This window comes from Theobroma umbraticum, unplaced genomic scaffold, assembly GCF_002168275.2.
Source record: "Theobroma umbraticum cultivar Fairchild unplaced genomic scaffold, ASM216827v3 scaffold_130.0, whole genome shotgun sequence".
In the NCBI taxonomy this organism is placed as follows: domain Eukaryota; kingdom Viridiplantae; phylum Streptophyta; class Magnoliopsida; order Malvales; family Malvaceae; genus Theobroma; species Theobroma umbraticum.
The window spans coordinates 1,562,475-1,588,037 of record NW_018397264.1 but is presented as its reverse complement, the minus strand read 5'-3'; the positions used below and the strand labels follow the sequence as shown (position 1 = coordinate 1,588,037).

At 34.0% G+C, this 25,563-nt stretch overlaps 6 protein-coding genes across 7 annotated transcripts in view; 2 read left to right on the top strand and 4 right to left on the bottom strand.

Moving 5' to 3' along the window:
• Positions 1–259: 259 nt before the first annotated feature.
• LOC110421937 (GDSL esterase/lipase At4g16230-like) lies at positions 260–2,836 on the bottom strand. Its single transcript, XM_021435666.2, has 5 exons — positions 2,442–2,836; positions 2,011–2,141; positions 1,504–1,740; positions 1,024–1,276; positions 260–624 (listed from the first exon to the last, which is right to left on the bottom strand). The coding sequence occupies exons 1-5, from the start codon at positions 2,761–2,763 to the stop codon at positions 407–409; spliced, it is 1,161 nt and encodes a 386-aa protein (XP_021291341.2). The 5' UTR covers positions 2,764–2,836; the 3' UTR covers positions 260–406.
• Positions 2,837–4,847: 2,011 nt separating this feature from the next.
• On the bottom strand, positions 4,848–7,556 carry LOC149526842 (GDSL esterase/lipase At1g71691-like). Its single transcript, XM_089784400.1, is given in 7 exon segments — positions 4,848–5,066; positions 5,462–5,524; positions 5,527–5,709; positions 5,941–6,177; positions 6,448–6,578; positions 7,072–7,311; positions 7,547–7,556. Coding segments are annotated over 7 exon segments (1,083 nt in total).
• A 1,345-nt stretch (positions 7,557–8,901) lies between these two features.
• LOC110422223 (Ypt/Rab-GAP domain of gyp1p superfamily protein) lies at positions 8,902–16,706 on the top strand. Its single transcript, XM_021436051.1, has 10 exons — positions 8,902–9,291; positions 10,332–10,485; positions 10,601–10,778; positions 12,532–12,602; positions 13,185–13,322; positions 13,410–13,501; positions 14,535–14,806; positions 15,227–15,312; positions 15,462–15,563; positions 16,264–16,706. Exons 1-10 carry the CDS (start codon positions 9,194–9,196, stop codon positions 16,423–16,425), a joined length of 1,353 nt encoding a protein of 450 aa, XP_021291726.1. The 5' UTR covers positions 8,902–9,193; the 3' UTR covers positions 16,426–16,706.
• A 1,008-nt stretch (positions 16,707–17,714) lies between these two features.
• LOC110421664 (pentatricopeptide repeat-containing protein At1g62350-like) lies at positions 17,715–19,928 on the bottom strand. Its single transcript, XM_021435307.2, has 3 exons — positions 19,322–19,928; positions 18,763–19,149; positions 17,715–18,150 (listed from the first exon to the last, which is right to left on the bottom strand). The coding sequence occupies exons 1-3, from the start codon at positions 19,643–19,645 to the stop codon at positions 18,121–18,123; spliced, it is 741 nt and encodes a 246-aa protein (XP_021290982.1). The 5' UTR covers positions 19,646–19,928; the 3' UTR covers positions 17,715–18,120.
• Positions 19,929–20,261: 333 nt separating this feature from the next.
• Positions 20,262–25,010, bottom strand: LOC110422060 (putative disease resistance protein RGA3). Of its 2 annotated transcripts, XM_021435826.1 has the most exons (2): positions 24,836–24,961; positions 20,262–24,726 (listed from the first exon to the last, which is right to left on the bottom strand). In XM_021435826.1, the coding sequence occupies exon 2, from the start codon at positions 24,614–24,616 to the stop codon at positions 21,308–21,310; it is 3,309 nt and encodes a 1,102-aa protein (XP_021291501.1). In that variant the 5' UTR covers positions 24,617–24,726; positions 24,836–24,961; the 3' UTR covers positions 20,262–21,307. The 2 variants fall into 2 exon arrangements, with proteins under 2 accessions (XP_021291501.1, XP_021291500.1); XM_021435825.2 differs by having other exon boundaries at positions 20,262–25,010.
• Positions 25,011–25,033: 23 nt separating this feature from the next.
• The window catches only part of LOC110421365 (uncharacterized), a 691-nt gene continuing 161 nt past the window's right edge, over positions 25,034–25,563 (top strand). Inside the window, exon 1 of the mRNA XM_021434953.2 lies at positions 25,034–25,561. Coding sequence (XP_021290628.1) covers positions 25,178–25,561 — 384 coding nt within the window. The 5' untranslated portion in view covers positions 25,034–25,177. The remainder of the gene's footprint in view (positions 25,562–25,563) is intronic.

The following is a 25,563-nucleotide window of genomic DNA, read 5'->3' as shown; positions in this document are numbered from 1 at the left end:
ACACATGGCAGTTAGTAAAATTTTTTTTTTACTATGTTTCACATTTATTTAAAAGCTATGTTGATAGATTCGGTTTTGGGTATAATGGATTGAATTATTTGATATTCGAAATTAAAGTTTGGGTACCATATTAAACTTTTGATAGTATAAATATTACATTAATTATTTTCTTTAAATATAGGAGCAAAATAAGATATTATCTTAATGAACAAATAATACTACTACCAGTCTACTGCCGTTAGTGCTCTTATGGAAAGAATAAAAAAATTCAATTCCTTTTTTTTTTATTCAACTCTCTTTGGCAATTTTTTTATTGCTTACAAACAAGTAAAAACCATGCTTGTATGTGGTTTTGTTATGATATCGTGAAACCAATGACATGCGTAGTAACCAAGCGTTTACATAATTAAGCTTGCATCAACTGAACCAAATTGATGGGGGAGCAAACAGAGGAATCCTTCAACAGACGCCTGGCCCATAGGAAATGCATGCTTTCGCTGGGGTGGAATGGGTCAAAGAATACACGACTCTTTCTATCTTCGCATGGTGCAACATTTTGAGCGCAAGGAAGAATCCTAGCCCCGTTCGCATCCAAGCAACAAGAAGTGTTTACATCCTTAAATCCTGTATACAAAATTACACAAATAGAGTTTGTCAGCTATATCCAAAACAAAAAAAAAAATCAAAGACATAGTTTTCGCTATTTGTGCTCAGTTTTCAAGAATGGGAGAGTTTGATCTAGCTTTTATCTTCTTTTACACAAATTTGGCTTAAAAAATAATCGAGTGGACTTAGCACAATTCAATTAACTTAAAGAATCTAATTTGAAAATTCAAATAAAACTTAAATGTCACTTGAGTCAAGTATTGTTACAAAATTCGAAATCGATTCAAATCATTGTTTCAACTTGGTTCAACAACGAATGAATTAAGCTTATGTATTGTTAAGAATCAATATAAAATAACTCTCAAAAGTAACTTAACTCATTCACTTTTTCAATCATTCTAAATAAGTTTTACTTACCGTATGATGCAGAGGATGCATAGACATCTTGAAAAATCTTGTAAAGATCTCCAAGAACGAACTTAGATCCCGAAAGAGTGGATTGCCACTTTGTTAATGAATTGGAAAGGAGCTTGTTGTATGTAGATATATGCTCATTTACTTCTTCGACACATGATGTTGTGTGGTTTTTCGTATTTATATTAAATGGTTGGCACCCTAATGGAGATACGTTGTTCACCAAAAATTTGCGAGCACCAAGCTTATATAATCTCTGCATTAAAAACAAATTCACAAGTTTTACATGTGATTTAACATTATGATTCACATTTTAATAATAAAAAATAGTAAAGTATCCGATAATTTGATTATCTAGAGATACTTTTAAAAAAAATTGATAAAATTGTTGTGTTCATACCATTTGTGAGTAGTTGAATAATTAAAAATTAAACAAAAGAGCTCTACTCTTTTAAGAATTTGATGAATGCTTTAAATATTTACCTGCAGTTGCTTAAAAAGCTCTTCAACAAGCACTTCGGAATATTTATCTGGAGAGGGTTTCGGTGTTGTAGTTTCATAGGTAAGCCCTAAGTCATTGCTCGCAGTATGGATAAAGAAAACAGACTTGGAGAGGTATTCAGTGAAACTTTCTGTGCTGCTAAATGAACTCTTCAAATCCTTCAAGGTTGTGTTCTCAAACAAGTCTACTTGTTGGAAGAGGTTGAGCACATTCAAATGCTATATGGTGCAGGAAAATGGGCAAAATGCTATACAGTTAGTGAACTCATCAAGTGAATATAAGATGATTTGATTCTTATTATAAGTATACGGTTAATTTTCACCAAGTAAAAACATTTTAGTTGAACTCGAGTACTTTTTCTTATCACAAATTTTTTTAAAGTTATTATAATTGATAGAATCATGTTGTTAAGAATAAAATTAGATGCAATTTTAACAAGATGAATAAAATCATCTATAAAATTATGTTAGGGTATCAAGGTACTTTACCATAAAGCGTCCATTTTCAGAAAGAATCCCAGAGGAACCAGAGCCATAGTTCACGCCAGTTCGAGTTGTTTTCCTGTCTGCCTCAGACATACCCAAAATTGGTGGTGGGTATTGAAAACCACCCACTGTAGCTGCATTATTAAATATAGAAACGACTTAGTTAATGTTACATTACACGTCCAGAGTTTTTGCTACAGTATATATATATTTATATAATAAATAATAGAGGTTTATTAGAAAATGGATTATTACCCAATAAATCATTGCTCAGATTAAAAGAAATGCCAGATATGAAGTCAGAAGGAATGAAGAATTCTTTATGCTAGGGTGCATGTCCCAAAACATCGAAATAATATGATATTATTTTAAACTAAGTACTAATATATATATATTGAAAATAATAGTGAATGGTGTTAAAGTTTTTGTCATACCAATGAAATCTACTACGGTTCTACCATTGGTGGCACGACCAGTAGGTTTTCCATCAAAATCAACTCCAAATGGTGGATAATTTGCTACAGCAGAATGGGGCAAAAAATTGTTGTTTCCATCGTCAACGTAGGAGTCTCCAAATACGTAAAGAGCTGGCGAATCAATTTTGATATCCCCAAGGGACAGATATTGCAAAAGAGACTGTTGGTTAATGTTGAATGGTGGCACTTCAAGAACATCTCCAACACCAAGTGAGAATAGTTGTAATAAATGAAAGAAAATGAAAACACAAACAGAGATTGAGCAATCAGGCTTAGCCATGATTATAGCTCAAAACAATGAAAAGAAACAACTTTCCCACTATGGTATTGAAATGAAAGGTTTAACTTGTGTTTTGTGTAGATTCATGTGATTTTTTTGGATATTTATATTAGTTTTTTTAGTGATTCGTTATAAACTCCAACTGCATCGTATAAATTTAGGACTTGATAGCATCTTGGATAACCGGCTAGTTAGGAGCGGGAACCGCTAAGGACGTGTAAAACATTTTAACAAATTCAATTATAGTACTACTATTTATAAATATGCTTTCGTTGCGGTGAAATGGATATCTACTAATACCGTTAATTTCTTTTTAATAATTTTAGTTTTAAATTTTAAAATAGTTAAAAACGGTAAATGTAACAGATTGCTATTTATAACTTCTTAGTTTTCCAACTAAAAGTTCTAAAAGTAGCACAACACTTGAGTTGTCATAGAACGACAATCATGGAATTAAATATTTATTGCAGTTAGTATTAAAAGAGTGAGCATTAATGTCACTTTTACAGTCCCACCCAAAGGAAAAATTATAACATAAAGATTATCATATTTAAGCAATAGAATAGTATATGAAATATGCCATAAAATTGTAACTTAAGATTATAAATGGGACAAAGAAATAGCTAGAATACTAATAAAGTTTTATTCCTTCTCTTATACATGAATTAAATTTTCGATCTTGTTTTGGTCAGATTAGGCTGGTGATTGGTCAGGTTGGGGGAGAGAGAGGAAGAGGAAAAAGGAAGTACAGGAGGAGAGCACACTAATGGCAAGGAAGAACTTTTATTTTTAAATATTTTTTGTGTATTTTGTTTTGGAAAAAAAAGAAAAATTTATTTGTTACAAAATTTGTTTTCTTTTTTAAAAAAATTTATGACATGTGATAAGTACATATGTGTTACATGATATATTATCCATGTTTACAAGTTGAAATGGTCTCATTAGATGTGATTTTTTTTGGGTCATATTTTTCATTTTGATTAATTAGAAATTATGCAACTATTTTTGTTAAAAGTATTATATAAACTATAATAAAGTGATAAATGATATTAAAATTTGGGTACCACAATGAATTTCCCTTTTTTTTTTTTTACTATAAATTTCATTTTAAACATTTTCCCAAATATCCTTGTAGACATAATGCTTTTTTTTTTTGAAAGGTGTAGACATATAATGCTACAACCTATCTACTACCATTAGTGCTTGTATGGAAACCAAAAAAAAAAAAAACACGAATTCCTTTTGCTTATTCTACTCTCTCATTTGTCATTATTTTTATCATTTACAAATGAATAAGATTTCTCTTTTGCCTGGGGGTTAATACTTCAGCATTTGGAAATTGTTCCAAGTGGGTTCTTGTGGAGCCTAATTAGTTTACTAGACTTCTATCCTAAACATAGAAAGGGCATAAATGTGGTAAGTAATTTTTAAATGCGACACTTTCTTCTTCTTCTCTTTAATAATTTAGAATTTTTTTATAATATGATGTCTATTACATAGTATAAATTATGTTTTTATATTTTAATACCAATAATGTGTGTTATAATTTCATATTAAATTACTTAATTCATTTTTACTTTCACAAAAAATACTTAATTCATTTTTTACTTTTAATTTAAAAAAAACATTTATAACTCGTGGCAATTAAGTGGTAGCTTATTGTTCTCCATGTGTGTAATTTGAGATAGAGTCTCATTAGGTGATTTTGTTTCTATGTTTCACATTTATTTAAAAGCTATGTTGGTAGATTTGGTTTTCGGTATAATGGATTGAGTTATTTGATATTCGAAATTAAAATTTGGGCACCGCATTAAACTTTTTATAGTATAAATATTACATTAATTATTTTCTTTAAATATGGGAGCAAAATAAGATATTATCTTTATGAACAAATAATACTACTATCATTCTGCTACCGTTAGTGCTCATATGGAAAGAATAAAAAATCCAATTCCATTTTTTTCATTTAACTCTCTTTGTCCATTTTTTTAATTGCTTACAAACAAATAAAACCCATGCTTCTATGTGGTTTTGTATGATATCGTGAAACCAATGACATACAAAGTAACCAAGTGTTCACATAATTAAGCCTGCATCAACTGAATCAAACTGATGGGGGAGCAAACAGAGGAATCCTTCAACAGACGCCTGGCCCATAGGAAATGCATGCTTTCGCTGGGGTGGAATGGATCAAAGAATACACGACTCTTTCTATCTTCGCATGGTGCAACATTTTGAGCGCAAGGAAGAATCCTAGCCCCGTTCGTATCCAAGCAGCAAGAAGTGTTTACGTCCTCAAATCCTGCATACAAAATTATACAAATAGAGTTTGTAAGCTATATCATAAAATTAAAAATCAAAGACATAGTTTCCGCTATTTGTGCTCAGTTTTCAAGGATGAGAGAGTTTAATCCAGCTTTATCTTCTTTCACTCAATTTCAGCTTAAAAAATAATCTGAGTGGACCTAGCCCGATTCTATCAACTTAAAGAATTTAATTTTAAAATTTAAATAAAACTTAAATGTCACTTGAGTAGAGTATTATTACAAAATTCAAAGTCGACTAAAATCATTAGTTCAATTTGATTCGACCACAAATGAATTCAGATTAAGTATTGTTAAGAATTAAGACAGAATTGCTCATGAAAGTAATTTAACTCATTTACATTTTTAACCATTGTAAATAATTTTTACTTTTCGTATGATGCAAGCGATGCATAGATATCTTGAAAAATCTTATAAAAGTCTCCAAAACTTAGATCCTTGAAAGAGTGGATTGCCACTTTGCTAATGAATTGGAAAGAAGCTTATTGTATATAGTTATTCGCTCATTCACTTCTTCGACGCATGATGTTGTGTGGTTTTTTGTATTTATGTTAAATGGTTGGCACCCTAACGTAGATACGTTGTTCATCAAAAATTTACGAGCACCAAGCTTATACAATCTCTGCATTAAAAACAAATTCACAAATTTTACATGTGATTTAACATTTTGATTCACATTTTAATAATAAAAAAGAGTAAAGTAACCGACAATTTGATTATCTAGAAATACTTCAAAAAAAAAACAATTCATAAAATTGTTATGTTCATATTATTTGTGAGTAGTTGAATAGTTAAAAATTAAATAAAAGAGCATTAATCTTTTAAGAATTTGATGAATACTTTAAATATTTACCTGCAGTTGCTTAAAAGGCTCTCCAACAAGCACTTGGGAATATTTATCTGGAGAGTCTTTCGATGTTGTAGTTTCATAGGTAAACCCTAAGTCATTGCTCGCAGTATGGATAAAAAAAAGAGACTTGGAAAGGTATTCAGTGAAACTTTCTGTGCTGCCAAATGAATTCTTCAAATCCTTCAAGGTTGTGTTCTCAAACAGGTCTACTTGTTGGAAGAAGTTGAGCACATTCATATGCTACATGGTGTAGGAAAATTTGCAAAATGCTGTATTGTTAGTGAACTCATCAAATGAATACAGAATGATTTGATACTTATTATAAGTATATGGTTAATTTTCACCTAGTAAAAACATTTTAATTGAATTTGAGTACTTTTTTTTATCATAAATTTTCTTAAACCTATTATAATTGATAGAATCATATTGTCAAGACTAAAATTAGATGCAATTTTAACAAGATGAATAAAATCATCTATAAAATTATATTAATGTATCAAGGTATTTTACCATAGAAGGTCCATTTTCAGAAAGAATTCCAGAGGAACCAGAGGCATAGTTCACGCCAGTCCGAATTGTTTTCCTGTCTGCCTCAGACATACCCAAAATTGGCGGTGGGTATTGAAAACCACCCACTGTAGCTGCATTATTAAATATAGAAAACGACTTAGTTAATGTTATATTTCACATCCAAAGTTTTTGCTACAGTGGATATTTATATAATAAATAATGGAGGTTTATCAAAAAATGGATTATTACCCAATAAATCATTGCTCAAATTAAAAAAAATCCAAGATATGAAGTCAAAAGCAATGAAGAATTCTCTATGCTAGGGTGCATGTTTCATGAATAAAATTTTAGAAACTTATTCCCAAAACATGGAAATATTAAAACGATCAAAGTAATAAGTTCATTTAAATGTGCGATTCTCGAAATGATATTTAAGTTAGAAGTATTTATCTAATAATAAGAGTAAAACCCTCGAGTATTTTTGGCTCCACAATTGGTGTTTGATCTCTTTATTCTCATTCTTCAAATTTAAAAGGGAAAATAATATGATATTATTTTAAACTATGTACTAATATATATATATATTGAAAACAACAGTAAATGGTCATAAAGTTTTTGTCATACCAATGAAATCTACTACGGTTCTACCATTGGTGGCACGACCAGTAGGTTTTCCATCAAAATCAATTCCAAATGGTAGATAATTTGCTACAGCAGAATGGGGCAAAAAATTGTTGTTTCCATTGTCAACGTAGGAGTCTCCAAATACATAAAGAGCAGGCAAATCAATTTTGATATCCCCAAGGGACAGATGTTGCAAAAGAGACTATTGTTTAATGTTGAATGGTGGTACTTCAAGAACATCTCCAACACCATATGAGAATAGTTGTAATCAATAAAAGAAGACGAAAACACAGACAGAGATACGGCAACCAAGCTAAGCCATGATTATAGCTCAAAACCAAGAAACAAGTTTCCCACTTTGATATGTTGAAATGATAGGTTAATTTGAGTTTTGTGTATATTTTTGTGAATTTTTGTATTAAGTTTTTCTAGTGTTTTGTTATAAATTCCAACCAGAATTTTATAAATTTTGGACCTGATAACATCTCGAATGTGAGCTAGTTATGAGCTGGAAGTGCTAAACAAATACAAAACATTTTAACAAACTAAATTATAGTATTTCTATTTGTTAATATCGTTATTTTTTTTAAGCAATTTTAGTTTTAAATTTTAAGAGAGTTAAAAACAATAAACATAACAACCTGTTATTTTAACTTCTTAATCTTCCAACTAAAATCTCTAAAAGTAGCACTAAACTTGGGTTGTCATAATAGGGCAAGCATGAAATTAAATATATTTTAATGTTAAGCATTGTGTTGTGGCATAAAAAATGAGCTTGCGTTGTATTAAAAGAGTGAGAGTTTGTCACTTTTACAGTCCCACCCCAAAGAAGAAATTATAACATAAAGATTATCAGGCTTAGGCAATAGAAGGGTATTTGAAATATGTCATAAAATTATAAATTAAGATTATAAATGGGATAAAGATATAGCTAGAATACTAATAAAGTTATATATATTCCCTCTCTTATACATCGTTATATGGAATTAAATTTTCGATCTCGTTTGGTCAGAGATTAGGCTAATAGGTGGGGGGAGAGAGGGAGAGGAGAGGAGAGTGTTGGCAAGGAAGAATTTTTATTTTTAATTTTTTTTGTGTATTTTGTTTTTGAAAAAAAGAAAACTTTATTTGTTAAAAAATTTGTTTTTTTTTTCTTAAAAAAATTTGTTAGATGATATTATCTATGTTTACAAGTTGAAATAATCTCATGATGTCATTTTTTTTTGTGACGTTTCTCATTTTGATTAATTAAAAATTATACAATTATTTTTGTTAACAGTATTATATACTATGATAAAGTGAAAAATAAAATTAAAATTTAGGTACCACAATGAATTTTCTTTTTTTTTTTAGTGTAAGTATCATTTTCCCAAGTATACGTGCCAAATAGGACATTATCCTTGTGGACATGTAATGCTACAACCAATCAACTACCATTAGTGCTTGTATTTAAACCAAAAAATAAAAAAGAAGAAGCTCCTTTTGCTTTATTCTACTATCATTTGCCATTATTTTTATCATTTACTAATGAATAAGATTTCTCATTTGCTTGGAATTCAGCCTTTTGCATAAGGAAATTGTTCCAATCGGTTACTTGTGGAGCCTGACTAGTTTACTTTTGTCTTCTATCCTGAAAATCCAAAAGGTAGAAATATTGTAAGTAATTTGTAAATGCGACATTTTTCTTTCTTGAGTAGTTTAGAAAATTTTTAAAATATTATACCAATTATATAGTATAAATTATTTTTTTTATAATTAATACCAATATTGTGCGTAATAATTTCATATTAAATTACTTAATTGAGTTGTTAACAACTTTTCATCAATTCTTGCACCAACTAAACGAAAGGAACAAAACACTATTCACTTCAATAAACACAAAAATGAAGAAATTAATATCAACATAAGTAGAGCTTAAATTGTTGCTTTCTTAGGTAGCTTCGACATTAGTGCTTTATGCCCCTATGGTTTATGCTTGGTGCTGCATGTTTTGTTGAGCTTCTCTTCAAAGGGAGACATGAGATGAAGAACGAAAGGAGTACCTAGTCAGAGAAAAGAGAAGCACACAGAAAGAATAATAACAGAGCATGGTCTTTACACAGCGACGCCAAGCAACAAAATCATGAACAACAACAGTAACGTCAGCCACGGAGAAGACGATCAGCGTAAGAAAGAAAGCCTTGATTCCAGATTCAACCAAACCCTCAGAAACGTTCAAGGGTACCTCGTTTCACTATTCCAATTTCCATGACTTTTCTCTCTCTCTTTTTTTTTTTCATTGTTGAATCTGGATTCTTGTACTCGTGTTTGTTATTGGATTTAGATACCCATTAGAGAATTATCTTTGGATCTTTGAAATTTCACTCTCAATTCTCAAGTCACGTGGAAGAATTTTCCTTTTCAGTAGGGAAACTGTGATTTGCTAAAATTGTTCATTCTGTTTATTGGGTGTAAAATGTTGCGGTTTTCACTTGGATTTAAAGACCCGTTTGGGAATTAAAGTCAGATCTCTCAAGTTCTACTTAGTGAAAAAATATCTGTTTCTCCTTCCTATGGTAGATGATTCTTTTGGCTTCTATTATAGTAGCATTTAATTTTTTTTCCTGAAAATGTCATTTATGTAGGATTTCTTGATCTTGGTGTATGCTGTAATTTGATTATGGCGTTATGGTCAGACAAGTGTAGGAATGAGAGGGATTTAAAATAAGTTATTTCTTTTCATTTAGCTTGGTTTTTCCTGATAATAAAAAGGATGGTTCTTTGCCATGGGAAGTTCATAGATATCATAGAACAAAAATGTATATCTTTTGAATATTCGAACTAATGATAACATGGCTGAGCTCGGATTTCTTAATGCAAATTGGTTGAAGATAAATGCTAATATTAGTTGCAATGCTGGATTTCTTAATTCAAATCACTCTTCGAGTGTACAGAAGTTAAATAAAAAATTTTCCTCTTCAGTGGAGTTCCCATGTCTTGTTATGTTATCTTTATTAACTTGTCAGTGTAGCTTTTGTGAGTATTAGGAAATTCGTTGTGGTTTCTACTTTTATTCTGAATATAAATGCAAATATTGCCTTCACCATTATTGTCAATTTAGAAAATACCTTTATCTTAGAGTACATGCTAATAAATTGTGTAACTATTCCTCTATGCTGTCCATGGAGTGTTCACCCCTTGTCTTTGTTTCATGCACTTGCTTTTCTCACAATTGCTGCTTTAGATACAAATAATAATTTTCCTTTATGGCTGTTATTAAGGTTGCTTAAGGGTCGTAGTATTCCTGGTAAAGTATTATTGACCAGGAGGCCAGATCCACTCGATGATTCAGGCTTTCAACGATCTCCCAGTTACCAAAGGAGCTTCTCACAGAACGACGCGGGTACAAGTGATGATATGGACAAGTCCATGGAGGTGATGTTGAGAGTGAACATCTATTATGTCTATTAATAATTCTATTACTAGTGTGACTTTAGAGTTCTTTAAAAGTCAGTAATATTATTAACTGAAAATTTTTCCTTTCATGTAGGGAGGAAACACAAATAACTCAGCTAGTCATACAACTGTTAATAAGTTAAGATCTTCGACCTCAAACATTGAGAATGTTGCCAAAGAAGTCCCAAAGTCTGCAGTGGGTGCAAGAGCTACTGATTCTGCAAGGGTTATGAAGTTCACTAAAGAGCTCTCAGGGCAAATGGTCATATTAGGTACCTTGTCTACTTTGGTGCTTCCAGAAAGCTTTATCTGTTTATTAGAGCCTGTTTAATGCCACCCAAACCCCTTGGTTCTGTCCTCGGTAGCTATGATAAAAGTATGAAAGGTGTGTTAGTCGGTTGGTATATGTTTGTTATCACTGCTATGAAGGAAACAGTTTTGGCATTATGCTTTTAAAAGGGTGTTTCTGTTTTGAAGTGTTGCAAAGGGTGAAGATAGTGGAATTGTGAAGCAGTTAGAATTGTTTTAGTTTATGGAGGAATATTAGAGGGGAATGGAACTTCTTAAACCATACTGTCAGATTAAAGAGTGTGCATGGAGAATGAGGGCTTAAAATGTATTCACCTTGAAATTTTTCTTTTTCTGATAATTTAAGTGCAAAAGCAGTGGATTATTTGATTTGGTACAATGGAAAATGAGATTTAGAAGTGCAATAATGGGAGTGTGGCCATATGCTGGTAGCCAAAAGCCGCTGGCTATGAATATAGTTGTTGTAAATGGCCCTTCAGGTATTAGGCTTAGGTAGTGCCAGAGCTAAATGAATGGGATGAGTAAAGAGGATAGAGAGGAGGACTAGGGCAGACGTTGAAGTGCTGAATGTTGTGGTAGTTAACTTTTGTTTGATTCTAGCGTCCTTTATAGAGTCTGTCATTGTTTAAGAACCAAATTTAAATTGACAATTCTCAGTTGAAAATTATCAATCTCAGTGTAAAATTCAATTGGGGTTTATTCTAATATGCTTTTATAGGTATGTTCTCTTTAATTGTTTGAAATTGTAGAGCGTCTTACATCAAACTTATATATCTTGTTAGTTCAAAGTATTAGGGTTCTCCACTTGAACTTATCTAATATTAAAACTCTTAATCAATTTTCTAATAAAATTTTACTGACGAATGTGATTGGCTGTTACAATAAGGACTGTGACAAAAGGTAAGTGTGACTTCATGTGTGGAGTACAATACTTGAGAGACACTCATATGCTCCAGAGAAAAGTTAAGGAAAGAACCTTTTACCAATCACTTACCTTAGCCTTCCGAGTCAAAACTCTCTACAGGTACCACTATTCGAGTTTAAGTCCACTTGTTTGATCACATGTAAACTCCAAAATGTAATATTGCAAGACATAGTATAAGGTATCTTTAGGAACAAGAGCAAAACTGGTAAAGATAGAATGAACGAAAACAAGCACCTGTAATTATCAATTTTCTTGGACTTTTTGTTGATGGCTTAACTTATTTTTTATGCTATGTGTTCATAGTTTGGCAAATTTGAAGTAATACATTGGTCTTGGTCAACATCTAATGGGTGATGTCATATCCGGAAAAAGTTTCTCTTAGGATTTGAGAGGACTAGGCATTGGTGATGGACGCTGTGTATAATTTTGGTATTCTTTGGTTCTACTCATCTGTATCCACTGCTTTGCTTGCCTATCTTCAATTTTCTTGCTGTGATGTGAGGTTGATTTGTTGTAAATTTTGTAATTTTACTTTTGTCTTTGAATGCTCAACTTTTCTATCTTATTAGCAAGAAACAATGGCATGGCATCTTTATTCTGCTTTGATGTGTAGGGCCATAGTCATTCTGGTCTTTTGTATGCTATGTGCAGTTTTATCTGTATTAGCAAACATTTTCATTCGGCAATCACTGCCTCTTTCTTGATGTGATGGATAACCCAGACTTTTGCCATTCCTTTGCTTTTTATTAATAGTATCATGGTTTTAATTTGATTATAATGTCATTGTGCAGAGAGATTACGTGAGTTGGCTTGGAGTGGTGTTCCACCTTACATGCGTCCTAATATATGGAGACTTCTGCTGGTAAGCTTGATGCTCTACCATAACTATCAGTTTTAGGCATCAGGATGTCTGGAACTGTATGAACCAATTTGTTCTTTTTATGGCTACAAAGGCTGCTATTTCTGATCTTGTTTCCATTAGAATCAGAATGGTACCAATAATTTTCTGTCAATTGCTGCCACCTTTAGTTTCATCCATTGGGAATCCTCTGAATAAAATATTCCTGTATATTTTACAGGATTGAGCTTTCAAAGCTTTAGAATGTGTTAATTGCTGCATTCTTATTGTGTTGCTTCCGTAAAATGATGCCAAGGCAGCAGGCTCATCTTTTAGCGTCAGATGTATCTCTTTTAGGAGGTTTTGGTTTTAGTTTGTTACAAATGGAATTTGTTTTGAGGCGGTTGCCTTTTTCTTTGTTGTTTGGTCTTGCTGGCTTCTATTCCAATTAATGGGAACAACGAGGCCAATTTTTAGAGCATGCATGGAAGAATCTACATGTCTTGTATATGATATCCCGGCTAAACTAATGTGTATTAGATATAGGTTGTCTTTTTTGAATAAATTTGGTAGCTGGTTTGAAATTGAAGTATGAACTGACAACAGGGATATGCACCACCTAATTCAGATAGAAGGGAGGGAGTTCTAAGGAGGAAGCGTCTTGAGTATCTTGATTGTGTTGCTCAATTTTATGACATTCCGGACACTGAACGGTCAGATGATGAGATCAATATGCTTCGCCAGGTATCTTTAGCCCTTACTAAATCCCTGAACTTGATTATCTGCCTTCTGTGCCCCATTATTAACAGTTGTCTTTATTCTGTTTGTTAGATTGCTGTTGATTGTCCAAGAACTGTACCTGATGTTGCTTTCTTTCAGCAAGCACAAGTTCAAAAATCCTTGGAGCGCATTCTTTATACATGGTAAGATACTATTTGAATTGGTGAATTCACATTTATCAATGGCTTTCTTCTAATATGTAATGTTAGCAGTTAAGTAGAAATTGGATGATTGAAAGGCCTCTGCAAATATAATTATCAAACTGAATCTGAAAGGGAGGGCTTTGATATTTTGTTAGAATATATGTCAACTGATTAAGTACCCAATCATTTCTGTCGTTGCTCCTTCCCCAGTTTATTTCATTGCAATCTCTCCTAGAATGTTTTGGCAAGTTGCCTCTGAACTGTGCTTAATAGGCTGGGAAAAGAGGGTCGAGCTCTAAAATCTGATGCTTCTTAAACCTGGTTTTTGTGATTGAGTTTGAAATTCTGAGGATCCTATCTAAGATAATTTGGGTCCTCAGCAATCAGCATTGGTTGTGAAACTTTGAGATCCTAAAAATAAATATCAAATTTTTGTTTGGAGGAAGCTACCAACAATGGCCTGAATGAGAATTTTAACATTCTATCAACTATTAAAAATAATCATCCAATCTTTCTGATAGAATAATTTTTCTATTTTTTTTAGCTTCTTCATCTTTCTCTCTTCTTTCTTCTTCCTGAGGATCTTCGCTTTGCTTCAGATTGGTCAAAAGCTCTTTTCTGATTTTTTTTATTCCTTCTACATCTTCTCTCTCTCTATCTTCTGGTAAATTTTTAATGTTATAGTGGGCCTCTGAATAGTATACATAACAAAGTTCTCTTAATATTGTTATGATCTGCAATTTGATTCTTTATGAATTGTGAACATGATTTTCTGTGTATCATACTGCAATGACTTCATGATTGCTGATATTTTGGAGAGCTTAGATATCATGTGATATTATATTATTGCCGCAGAGCTTAAAAGCCTGTTCACTTTTGTTTTTTCTTAATAATTTGTTTAAATTCCATATTTTGAGTGATCGTTGATGATTATTAATTTTCAGATGGACCTATAAAATTCTGCTGTTTAAGATGCTGCCAGATCTCATGTGTTTTTTGGGTTAATCAATATTTTCTTCAACTTCACGTACAGGGCTATTCGGCATCCTGCAAGTGGATATGTGCAGGGGATAAATGATCTTGTCACACCTTTTCTAGTTGTATTCTTATCAGAGTACTTAGAAGGAAGCATAGATAGTTGGTCAATTTCTGATTTATCGTCAGAGAACATATCCAACATAGAAGCTGATTGCTATTGGTGCTTGTCAAAGTTGCTTGATGGCATGCAAGACCATTACACATTTGCCCAACCAGGAATCCAGAGGCTTGTATTTAAGCTGAAGGAATTGGTTAGGCGTATTGATGGTAAACTCTTTCAGGGCATTCAGTTCTCTCCCTAGCATTCCTTTTTATTCATGAACTCAACCATCTTTTGCTTTATGAAAAAAATTTAAGGCTTCAATTATACTGCAGATTTTTCTGTAATGGTCTAAATATAGAAAGAAGTTGTGTGTGCATGTGTAGGCACACCCTTTTCATAATGTTACAGAGAAAGGAAAGATGATTTTTAATTTATGTATGCACGGGCACTTACTTTGTTGTAATGGTTATTGAGAAACGAAGGAGGTGTGTGCGTGCATGTCTTTGTGGACAATGTGTAATAATGCCCCTATGTATTTTGTGCATGTAATTCTTTTTATTTACTTAAAAGTTTGTTTATGTTTTTTATGTTCTAATTTAGTCACTTTGTCATATTAACCACATCCTTCTGTTAACTTGTACCAGAACCTGTTTCTAAACATATGGAGGACCAAGGACTTGAATTTCTTCAATTTGCTTTTCGCTGGTTCAACTGTCTACTGATACGTGAGGTTTAATCCCACTATTCACATCATTAAACTGTTTAATATCCCGCATTTCAAAGTTTTTTATGTTTGATTGACAAATTGGTCCAACTTTTAATTTTCTTCTGGCTCTATTAGATTTTATTTGTTTATTGTTGTTATTTTTTGTTTAACAGATCCCTTTTGATCTAGTAACCCGTCTATGGGACACCTATCTTGCTGAAGGAGATGCACTGCCTGATTTCCTTGTGTACATATTTGCCAGTTTTCTTTTAACGGTGAGGAGTGCTTTAACTTCCTTGATGCTGATGTAATTTACTTGTGTCCATCTTTGACTGCATTTTTGCAATCTTAAAGAGATGCGTCATGATAATTGTTCAAAGAAAAAGGTTTGTGTCGGTATGTGTTTTATCTATCTTCTTTTCTGCTTCACATCTGTTTTTTGATATCCAAAAGTAAAAGAATGATTATTTCTTTGGTCTAAAACAAAATGACTACCACCTTTGAAGAGCTTGTATTCTTACAACTTTCTTTGATATGCATAAGAGTTAGTATTCTCAAATTTACATTTTTAAATGGATTAATTCTTGTTTTCCTGGATTGTTGTGAGTGCCTGCTTACTCATATTGTTTCTGTTAAGGTGTTTTCTCCCGCATTGAACTTTCACTTCTGCATGGTTCATAAGAAACGCCGCTCTCCTTTTTCCTTTTCTGCTTTTGTTCCTTAAATTTTCTTTTCACTGTTTCCATTATTTTCCAATAACCTTTATAAAGTTTAATTGATTTCTTCATGGACCCTGCTGATGAGCTTTGCTGCTGTGGTTTGTAAACATTCAACAGATAAAAAATTTTTGTTACGTAATTAATGCTATTTGTATATCGAATGCCTCTGCAACATTTTTTTTTTGCTTTTTGATTGATCATAATCTTGATGAATCTTGCAAAGCTGAACGATGAAAGGTTTGGTCTACATTTTCAGTGGTCAGATAAACTTCAGAAGCTTGACTTCCAAGAGTTGGTGATGTTCCTTCAACACCTTCCAACTCACAACTGGACATATCAAGAGCTTGAAATGGTACTGTCTACGGCGTACATGTGGCACAGTATGTTTAACAGCTCTCCCAGCCACTTGGCTAGCTGATTGGAAATCTTATGTTTACTATTTATATTGACCAGTTACCTCTCTTTTCCCCTTAAGATTCTATTTGTTCCCTTATCAAAGTGTTTTAGAGAGCAATGCGTATTATTTTCTTTTCGAGAGGCCAAGAAATGTTCCTTTTGTGTATTGTGGCATGTAATTTCACATATTTGTAGTACCAAGCATTCCTTTGTACATTTACCATGAACATAAGAAACAACATTTCCTTGTATAACAAATTTTGAATTTCATCAACAGAGCTATAAAAGAATGTTTTGCTTTTATATTGATCACGTACGTTTTACCCAATCCATCTTGGTATTCTACAGACAGGTTTATCATTCATTGTCATCTGTGTTAAACGAGGGTTCATGAGCTCATTTCAGATCCCAGTTGCCAATTTATGTCTGACAAAAAACTCATCAGTCATGTTCTTGTGTAAAGACCATATATGAGTTAATGTTAATCGACCCAGTAACAATCTTGAGGACAGATTTGACTCCTAAAGCAGAAAGATAAAGGCCAAAGGCTGAAGCTAGAATTGACATGAAGGATTAAGCGGAGAATGAAGGGAGAAGGGCATTAAGATCTAGATTGATTCAGAATAAGGAGAGGAGAAACTAAGTAACAAAGAGTAAGACCATAGGTCTTATTTTACATGCACTTTCTGATTCTAAAGTTGTATACTTGTAATCTGATCAGCAGTGAAACAATCAGCCTCCATTGAACCTGTTTCTTCCTAGATTACCAGGAGATAGTCTTCAAAGAACCTGTTTCTTCTCTTGTATATTACGATAATTTATGGGAGTTAAAAAAGCAATAATAGCTGGATTAAATGCATCCCCGCATTTTAGTGCTAATTTTGAAGAGGTTCAGTTATTATTGGCTGTTACAGGATCAAACCAAGGTAAGTAGGCAGTAGCCTGATTGACATCTTGTTTACATCAAAATGTTCAAGCATATCTAACTTCATTTAGATGATAGCTCAGGATCTTCTTGAACAGATTCTGTGCATCACTGCACTTGGATTCAAAACTTTAGCACCAGATGAAAAACCATAGGAGTTTCCCAGTAGCAGATTCACATTTAGTACTTAATCAGCAACCTTTGTTTTTTTCAGCCCTGGTTTAGGGTCAAACAACTATTAATGATCACTAAGTTAGAGGAATAATTAAGGGTTATGGTCATGAGCAGATGCTGAAGGTCAAAACTGTTTCTGAATCTTTCCCCAGTAGGAAGACTTCAGAATGACTGGATTAATAGCTTCTTTCTCAAACTTGGAAGAAAATTCATAGCTTGTAATCTTTCATGTGGAATATAGAAGTTTATTGCCTTCATCTGTATAAGTAGAATCTGTTCCTGACAAAGCATTATAATTCAATCTATTACAGAATATAAAAGCTATCTAGAATGCTATTCTGGATAAATTTCCTAAACAACTCATGAAGGCACAAAGTAATGGAGGTGTTGATTAAGACCATAGATAGAGGTAGAAAATGATGGAGTGGGTTTGATCGACTGTCTCTCAAGATGTGCCAAAGCAAACTTGCCTTAAATCACTGTCCTACACATCCCTCTTATCCAATGAAAATCTCCACAGTGTCCTCATACGAGAGCCTGACAAGGTCTTGCTCTGTGGAAGCCAGAATATGAACTAGTAACCGCCAACACATTCACCACCATAACTACCGCAAATTTTCAAACAAGATCCAGCTGTTGCCTCTTTGACTGAAACAGTAAAAGACAGCAATTCAGTCACTTCGAAAACACCCACCTCAGCAGAAAATAACAAAATTGTTATAAATATGGAAAATGCATTATGAAATGGCATGGTACTTCACATCCCAGATGATGTTAACTATTGTGCAAGCGCAACTACAATCAACATGTCATGAATACTCTGAACAACTTTTAGAATCCATTATCCATAGGGCGTTTGTTTCTTAATTTTTTACAGAAAATCTATAGTGGATAAAGAAATCCATTGCTATCAAAGCTACTAGATGCAATGCCCAAGATTATCGGGGGCAAAAATTTAAAACTGATCTACAACTTGTCCAAAGATTGCAGCATTTAACTCTTAGAACTTTTGATGGCAGGTTCTGAGTTCCATGGCATCTTGTCATCTCCCAGTAAGAAATAAAGAAGTTTCTTCCCATGCTTTTTCCCTGAATAATTTTCTATCTATGGGCATCAGAAAACCAGAGTCTTGCAATGCTGTATCAATGAAGTGACCGTAGGAAAGTTGCATAAACAAGGACTCATAACTTTCAATGGGAAGATATAAGAGGCATATCTATAGAGCAATATGTAACTAACACAGAAAATAGGATTCCTTACATGCTTTTGTTGAACTTGTTCGAGGAATCTCTCAGGATACTCCAGATATTCAGTACAATCCTTCTTTAAAATGGCTGCAAGATCTTCTCTCCCAGCATTCTCAAGGTTCCTAATCAATATTGTAAAGGTTAACTTATCTGGGCAGCAACCTGACGCCTTTAGCATCTCATATGTCTCCATCGCCTTGTCAATCATACCCACTATTAGGTATGCTCCAATCATCTCAGTGAATGCCCTTGTATCAGGTTTCAAGCCTTCTTTATCTAGTTCAGTAAAAACTCGTTCAGCCAATTCCGTCATTCTGTTCTTTCCCAACAGCTGAATCATGTCACAGTATAAAGACAAGTCTGGTTTGTACCATACTTCCTTCCTCACAAATTCAAAGACCTAAAGCCTGACATCATTTCAGCTAAAACCCCATAATTGAAAAGCAAGATTATTTTAAATTAACTATAAAGAGGAATCATCAAACATATAGCTTGAAAGGGTTCCCTCCAATTCATCTAGGCAACCCAAGAAAAGTTTCCAAAAACAGAAAACGTATAAAAGAAATAAATACCTCGAGGGCTAAGTGGAATTCATTTTGCCTTTGCAACTCAGCCAAAGTATCCAACAAGTCAGCTTTGAGTAACCTGGAAAGCTTGTTGGAGAAAACATGCTGTAATTTGGAATTGGAGTTGGCTAACTTGAGGGAATGTACAGCTTGGATGGCTTCAGCGGAAAGCACCCTCGACCTCCACAAGGGTTTCCTTGTTCCCCCTCGAAGCCCACATGTGACAAAGCTCGGATGCTGACGTTTGTGATTTTGGGGGTTTTGGAGAAATCCCGTAAGAGGGATAAGGGAGAATTTTAGATTCAGAGTGCCCATTAGAGATGGTTTCATAGCGTGGAATGTTGTTTTTGCTTGTCGGACAAAGCTTGCGAAGAAAGGTTGGTCGGTTGGAGTTCGAATTGGTGAATTAGGATTCTGACCATTTGAGCTTTGGGTAAATCCAGGTTTCAGGTTTGTCGCATCTCGGAATCTTTGGATCACTTGGATTTCGTATAGTCCAAGGTTCTCCAGGTTTTTTTTTCTTTTTTTGGGTTTTTCCCTTAAGAACTTCCACTTGTCCAAATAACAAGCACCGATAAGCCAGGATGCTTGACAACTTTAATAAAAAACTTAAATAGATTTTTATTTGTTTTATTATTTTATATTTTATTTTAAATTAAATAAATTTATTATTAATATTTAAAATATCATTTATTATTTTATTTTATAAATAGTATGTTAAAATATTATAATAAATGATAAAGTAATATAATAACATGATAATATGATTTTGTCATTTTCAAGTCAATTTTAAATGAATATAAAATAATAAAATTATATTTTAATTAAAAATAATTAATTAATTATTAATAATAAAAATTTATTTAATTTAAAATAAAAATATAATAATTTATTTAAATAATTTAAAATTTTTTTAAATATTATATCAATTATTAAATTCCTCGTTCAATTATATTCATCGTAAAACTAATCAGTGTGTCGATTAGATGACTACTACTATAAAGACTTTGTTGCATATTATTGATTTTTCACCAATTGAAATTCTTAATTATTTTTGAAAAGACACTTTGAGAGTTTTTTTATTTAAAATGATATAATTTATTGTTTTATTCCATATTATAAAAAAAATGGATATAATTGAGTCAAATTCATATATTGGTGAACACTTTTCATAATCCATTGATCCACACACTTGGAATAAACTATTTAGAGCTTTAAACCTTGACATAATCAATTAAAAAGTTAACCAACAAAACTAAAGAGAGTCTGTATATGGCAGTGAGTAGAAGGCAGTGAACACTGAAACAAAAGATATATAAGCTGCTGAATCCTTCTGTATATCGAAATTATAAAAGAATGTACAATACAGAACACATTGTGTAAATAATAACTGATTTATGGATTTAATTAGGGACACATTGTATTCTTCATTTGCCAATAGCACATAGAAAGCATATATAATTGGTTGAAAGCGTGGAAACTGAAGTACATAAAAGAAGTCAGTGATTCACAGCAACCACAAGCAGAAAATCTTACAAACAAGAAACCCAAAATAGGATTATTATAATATCAAGGTAAACTAGATGACATTCATTACCTTATGCTTAGAAAAAGTATGCATAAATTAGAATTTTGAAAATTTAACAATGAAGTTTAGGTGTAAGTCTAAAGTAACCTGTGGGATAATTACAAACCATGTAATGCATGATAATTCTAGTTATAAATCATTGAAAGCAAAAGTTTCAACTGATACATAAGAAAAGGAATAAGAATACAACAAAGCTGATACAAAGCAGCATATGCATGAAGGAGGATACTTACCATATCAAACAATATTTTTGATCAAGTAAAAGAAAAAAATGTTTGATATATGCTAAGTATCCTGCTTGATGCATCTCTCTCTTTGTATATCAAACAATTAATAACTAAATAGGAAGGAAAAAAATTGAATGATTACCCTTGATTTTCACAATAAGATGAAATTTGAAACTGTCATTGCTGAATGCACCGACCCTCTATTCGTAAGTTTGGAAGGTGGGCAATCTTGGGCCATTCAAAGCCACTCTCCTTGGCGCAATTCTCCTTTAATTGGGGACACTTGTTAATTTCAAGTCTCTGTAATTTAGAGAGCTGTTGCATGGCTTCCAAAGAGGGCATATGCATCAAATTGTTACAATTCCAAATTTGAAGCCGTTGAAGAGAGGAGAAGTTTCCCAACCACTCTGGCAACACTTCAACTCCATTGAAGTTCCACATTTCAAAAGACTTGAGGGCAGCAAGGTGTTGAACCTGATATGGTAGACACTTTAGATTTTTCCATCCATATAATTCCAAATACTCGAGGGATGCGTGAAGATGCTGGATTGAACTAAGCCCTGGGAACTCCTCCAGCTGTTCTGAGAAACCACCAATATGCAATGTCTTCAGGTTGGTGAGGCAACCTAGGATCTCTCCAGGAAGGCAAGTCAAATTTCGACAAGATGTTACTGATAAAAATATAAGAGAACGCAATTCCCCTAGATCTTGTGGAACAGAGCTCAGAATTGGGCAGTTGTGTATATTCAATTTTTCAAGAGAAGTGCAAGATTCTAACCCTCTAGGTAGACATGATAATCCTTCACAATCCTTGATTGTGAGATCTGTAAGTGATGAGAAGCCTTCCATACTAGGTATAGATCTCAAATTAGGACAGTCCCATATTCTTAATTCTTTCAGACACATGGAGAGCCTATTTATTGTTGGGATAGATCTTAAGTTTGGACAAGCTTGAATATGTAATTCTTTAAGACAAGATGAGGCAGATAGTCCATCCCCTAAAGTACTTATTTCACCACAATAGGAAACTTGGAGGACCTGAAGAGATGAAAGTTCTCTCTGTATTGGAGCACTTTTCAACTTGGGGCAGCCAGAAATAATCAACTCCTCAAGACAAGGAAACACAACCACACCTTCTCTTTCTATCATTGCTTGATCCATACCATCGGACCATTCCTCTAGGCTTTCCATTTCCACTAAGACAAATCTTCTCAAAGCTGGAAACAATTTGGTCGCCTCACCCTGACCCTGACTACTACTTGTCCTGTTATTCTTATCGTGGGTGCCATTGAAATAAAATTCACAACCTATCCTATTCACCTTCTTCATTTCATCTATTTCAAGCACCCTCAGATTGCACAATTTCCCGAGACATGGAACATTTAGGCATTCCTTGCAATTGATTAATTTTAGCTTCACCAAATTGTTGAGTGGAAATGTGTGATCAGAACCATAGCCACTCCTCAACATCCATGATGGCAAGTCATCCCCCCAGTAATTCACAATGGTTAAACTTTTCAGATTTGGGCAAGGCTTGAGGCCTTCCAGCACTTCCTTATCATTGATGTAGCCTTTTCTTTTGTAGCTCCATTTCAATTTCAGCTTGTATAATTTTGTCTTTGCTTGCATGTTTGCTCTAGTGGCTTCTGCATTGTCTTTTACATCTTCAAGGTTGCATATCTTCAATTTTCCTCTAAGTTGGCTTAAGCATCTGAGTTCTTCTACTCGGCATCCCTTTTCCATGTTCACAAAAAAGAATGGCAATGTTTGAAGGCAAGCTAAGTGTCCGATATCAACTGGCATTAACTTTTCAAGATCGAAATAGATATGCCTCAAGCTGACTAGGTTTTTCATTCCTTTAGGAAGCCTCTCAAGAGAACACTTTACAAGTCTCAAGGTTTGCAGATTATAGAGCCGAGTAAAGGACTTTGGTAGCTCTGTGATATTAGTTCTTGAGATGTCAAGGAATCTTAAATGCTTTAATTTGCCCAGAGAAGCTGGCAACTTTTCTATGTAGGCTCCAGATAAATTTAGAGTCCGTAAGCTTTTGAGATCCCCTGAAAACATGCAAAAAACATCAACCTTCAGAAACAAAGAGTGCAACTTCGGGGCCGCATGTCTTAAAAGGGTTGGCACCACTTCCCCATTAAAGATGACACTCATATGCCGAACATGAGAAGTATCACGCATGGAGTCAGTATCCAAAACCATGGTTTCTTCTTTTGAAACAAACACAGCAAGATCATGCACTAAATCATGCATCTTAAAAACTTGAATGTTCCCATAGGCATCCCTTTCCACATCTTGGAACAAGGAATTTGATAAGAGTGCTTTAAAGTGCATATTACCAGTATCTTCCATGGTCATATGACCTTCTTCCTCAGAGGGATGAAGAAATCCTTCGGCCATCCAGAACTGAATTAATTGCTCCCGCTCAATGCAAAAATCCTTGGGAAAATTTGAACAATATGCAAAACACTGCTTCAAAGATGGTGAAGGCAAGCGATCAAAACTTAATTTTAGCACATGCAAAATACCGTTGTTCCTCTCGAGTGAATCCCAAATATTACAATGTTTAATTGACAACCATTCCTCTTTGTCCCTTTTATTGCTCATCGTCCCTCCTATAACCCTTGCGACCAATGGCACACCTTTACACTTCTTAGCAATATCCTTTCCAATAACCTCCAATTCTGGTGGTATTGAAGCGCTTCCAAATACTTTTTCTTTGATTATGGACCAGCACTCATCATCCACTAATTTCCTAGGATGATGCCTATGTTCAGGAATGGTTCCCATTATTACCAATGCTACATTATCACTACGAGTTGTCACAATAATTTTACTCCCTATATTCCTACTTATTCCCAACAGACAACCTTTTAAATCTTCCCACTTTTCAGTATTTTCATTCCAAACATCATCAAATATGAGAAGATATCTTTCCCCTCCTAATTCTTCTTGTATTCTTCGAAGCACCGTATCCTTATTTCTAATTGCACAAGGGTTTTTGGTAAGAGACTCTAGCATCTCCACTAAAATTCTTTCGACATCAAAATCATCAGACACACAAACCCACATAATTTTACCAAAATGATCTTGTATTGGCTCATTGTTGCATACTACTTTTGCTAAAGTAGTCTTCCCAAGGCCGGCCATACCCACTATAGATATAACAGAGAGAGTTTGTTGACTATCGGATCTAATCAACAAGTCAATAATTTTCGAGACATCATCTCCCCTGCCTACAACATGTGATGAATCACCAAGTAAGGAGTGGGTCTCTTGGTTTCCTCTAGGTACAAGAGCCATGTCTCCAACTCTCCTTTGGAGTCCAAATTGACTGGCCTGGTCATTAATGTTTCTGAGGGATATACTAATATTTTTAATTTTATTAGCCATCTTGAAACGATATGACACAGGGAAGGTAGGTGAAAAGGGATTGCAGAGCTTTCTACTAATTTGATTCTGAATTTTTACCTTCATCCGGAGATTTTCATAAGCAAACTCGTCTAGTACGTCATCAACCTCATGAGCAACATCTCTAAGCTCCTCCAGCCACAGTCTGACAGCCCCATCTCGAACATGCTTTTCCTCTGCATCTTGTAACATTGCCTGAATCATGGTTAGCAAGACCCTGAGCCTTTTCAGGTCCTTCTTGAAATCACATGCCAGGCTAATTTGTTCAGCAGCAAGAGAAATCACCTTGGATAGTGTCAACTGCACAGCAGCACCAAGGACAGCTTCAACTACCTTCTGTTCCATACTATGGGAACTGGAAAGCAAGGAATGCTTCGAGAATTTTGCGGGTGATCTCTGAATCAGATTACAATTATGGTACAGCTTTTGCTTTTCCTCCGATGGAAAAAGTAAATCACTCTTGTACCGTTGAAATGCTATTCAAAGTCAACCGAGTTCAAAACATATCTCAACGAGGTATGTGCCCAAAATACCCCTTCCCTCTTTTTTGTTAAAATGTTAAAACTAAGTTATGGTTCAGAAACCCCCATAGAAATTAGAAACGTCGAAACAACAGTCTAATAGCCGATGGGGATATCCCAATCAGCATCGAAGCGAGTGAGCTCCACGCTAACCAACTCAACCCAGTTCAGCTCAGCTTGCGACTCAGCCTACGCTCACTGCCTCTCCCTAACTCAGCAAGCATTCCCGGGAGTCCTCCCTTACCAGCTATCAACCGCCGCCAACCATCTGCATGAAACCCTCACTTCTCTCCACCCCCACCCTCTCATTCTCCGCTGGCTCCCTTCTCCTCCTACTCGCTCCCAAGTTGACTCAGCCTTCCGGTTCGTAACTCGCCACCAACATGAGCACCGGAACGATGAAGAACAGCTGGTCCTGGGCCCGTCCCAGTTCAGGGAATGGGCAGTGGTGCTATTCGCCGATGCCGTGGTGGGAAACGCTGGCAAGGCAGT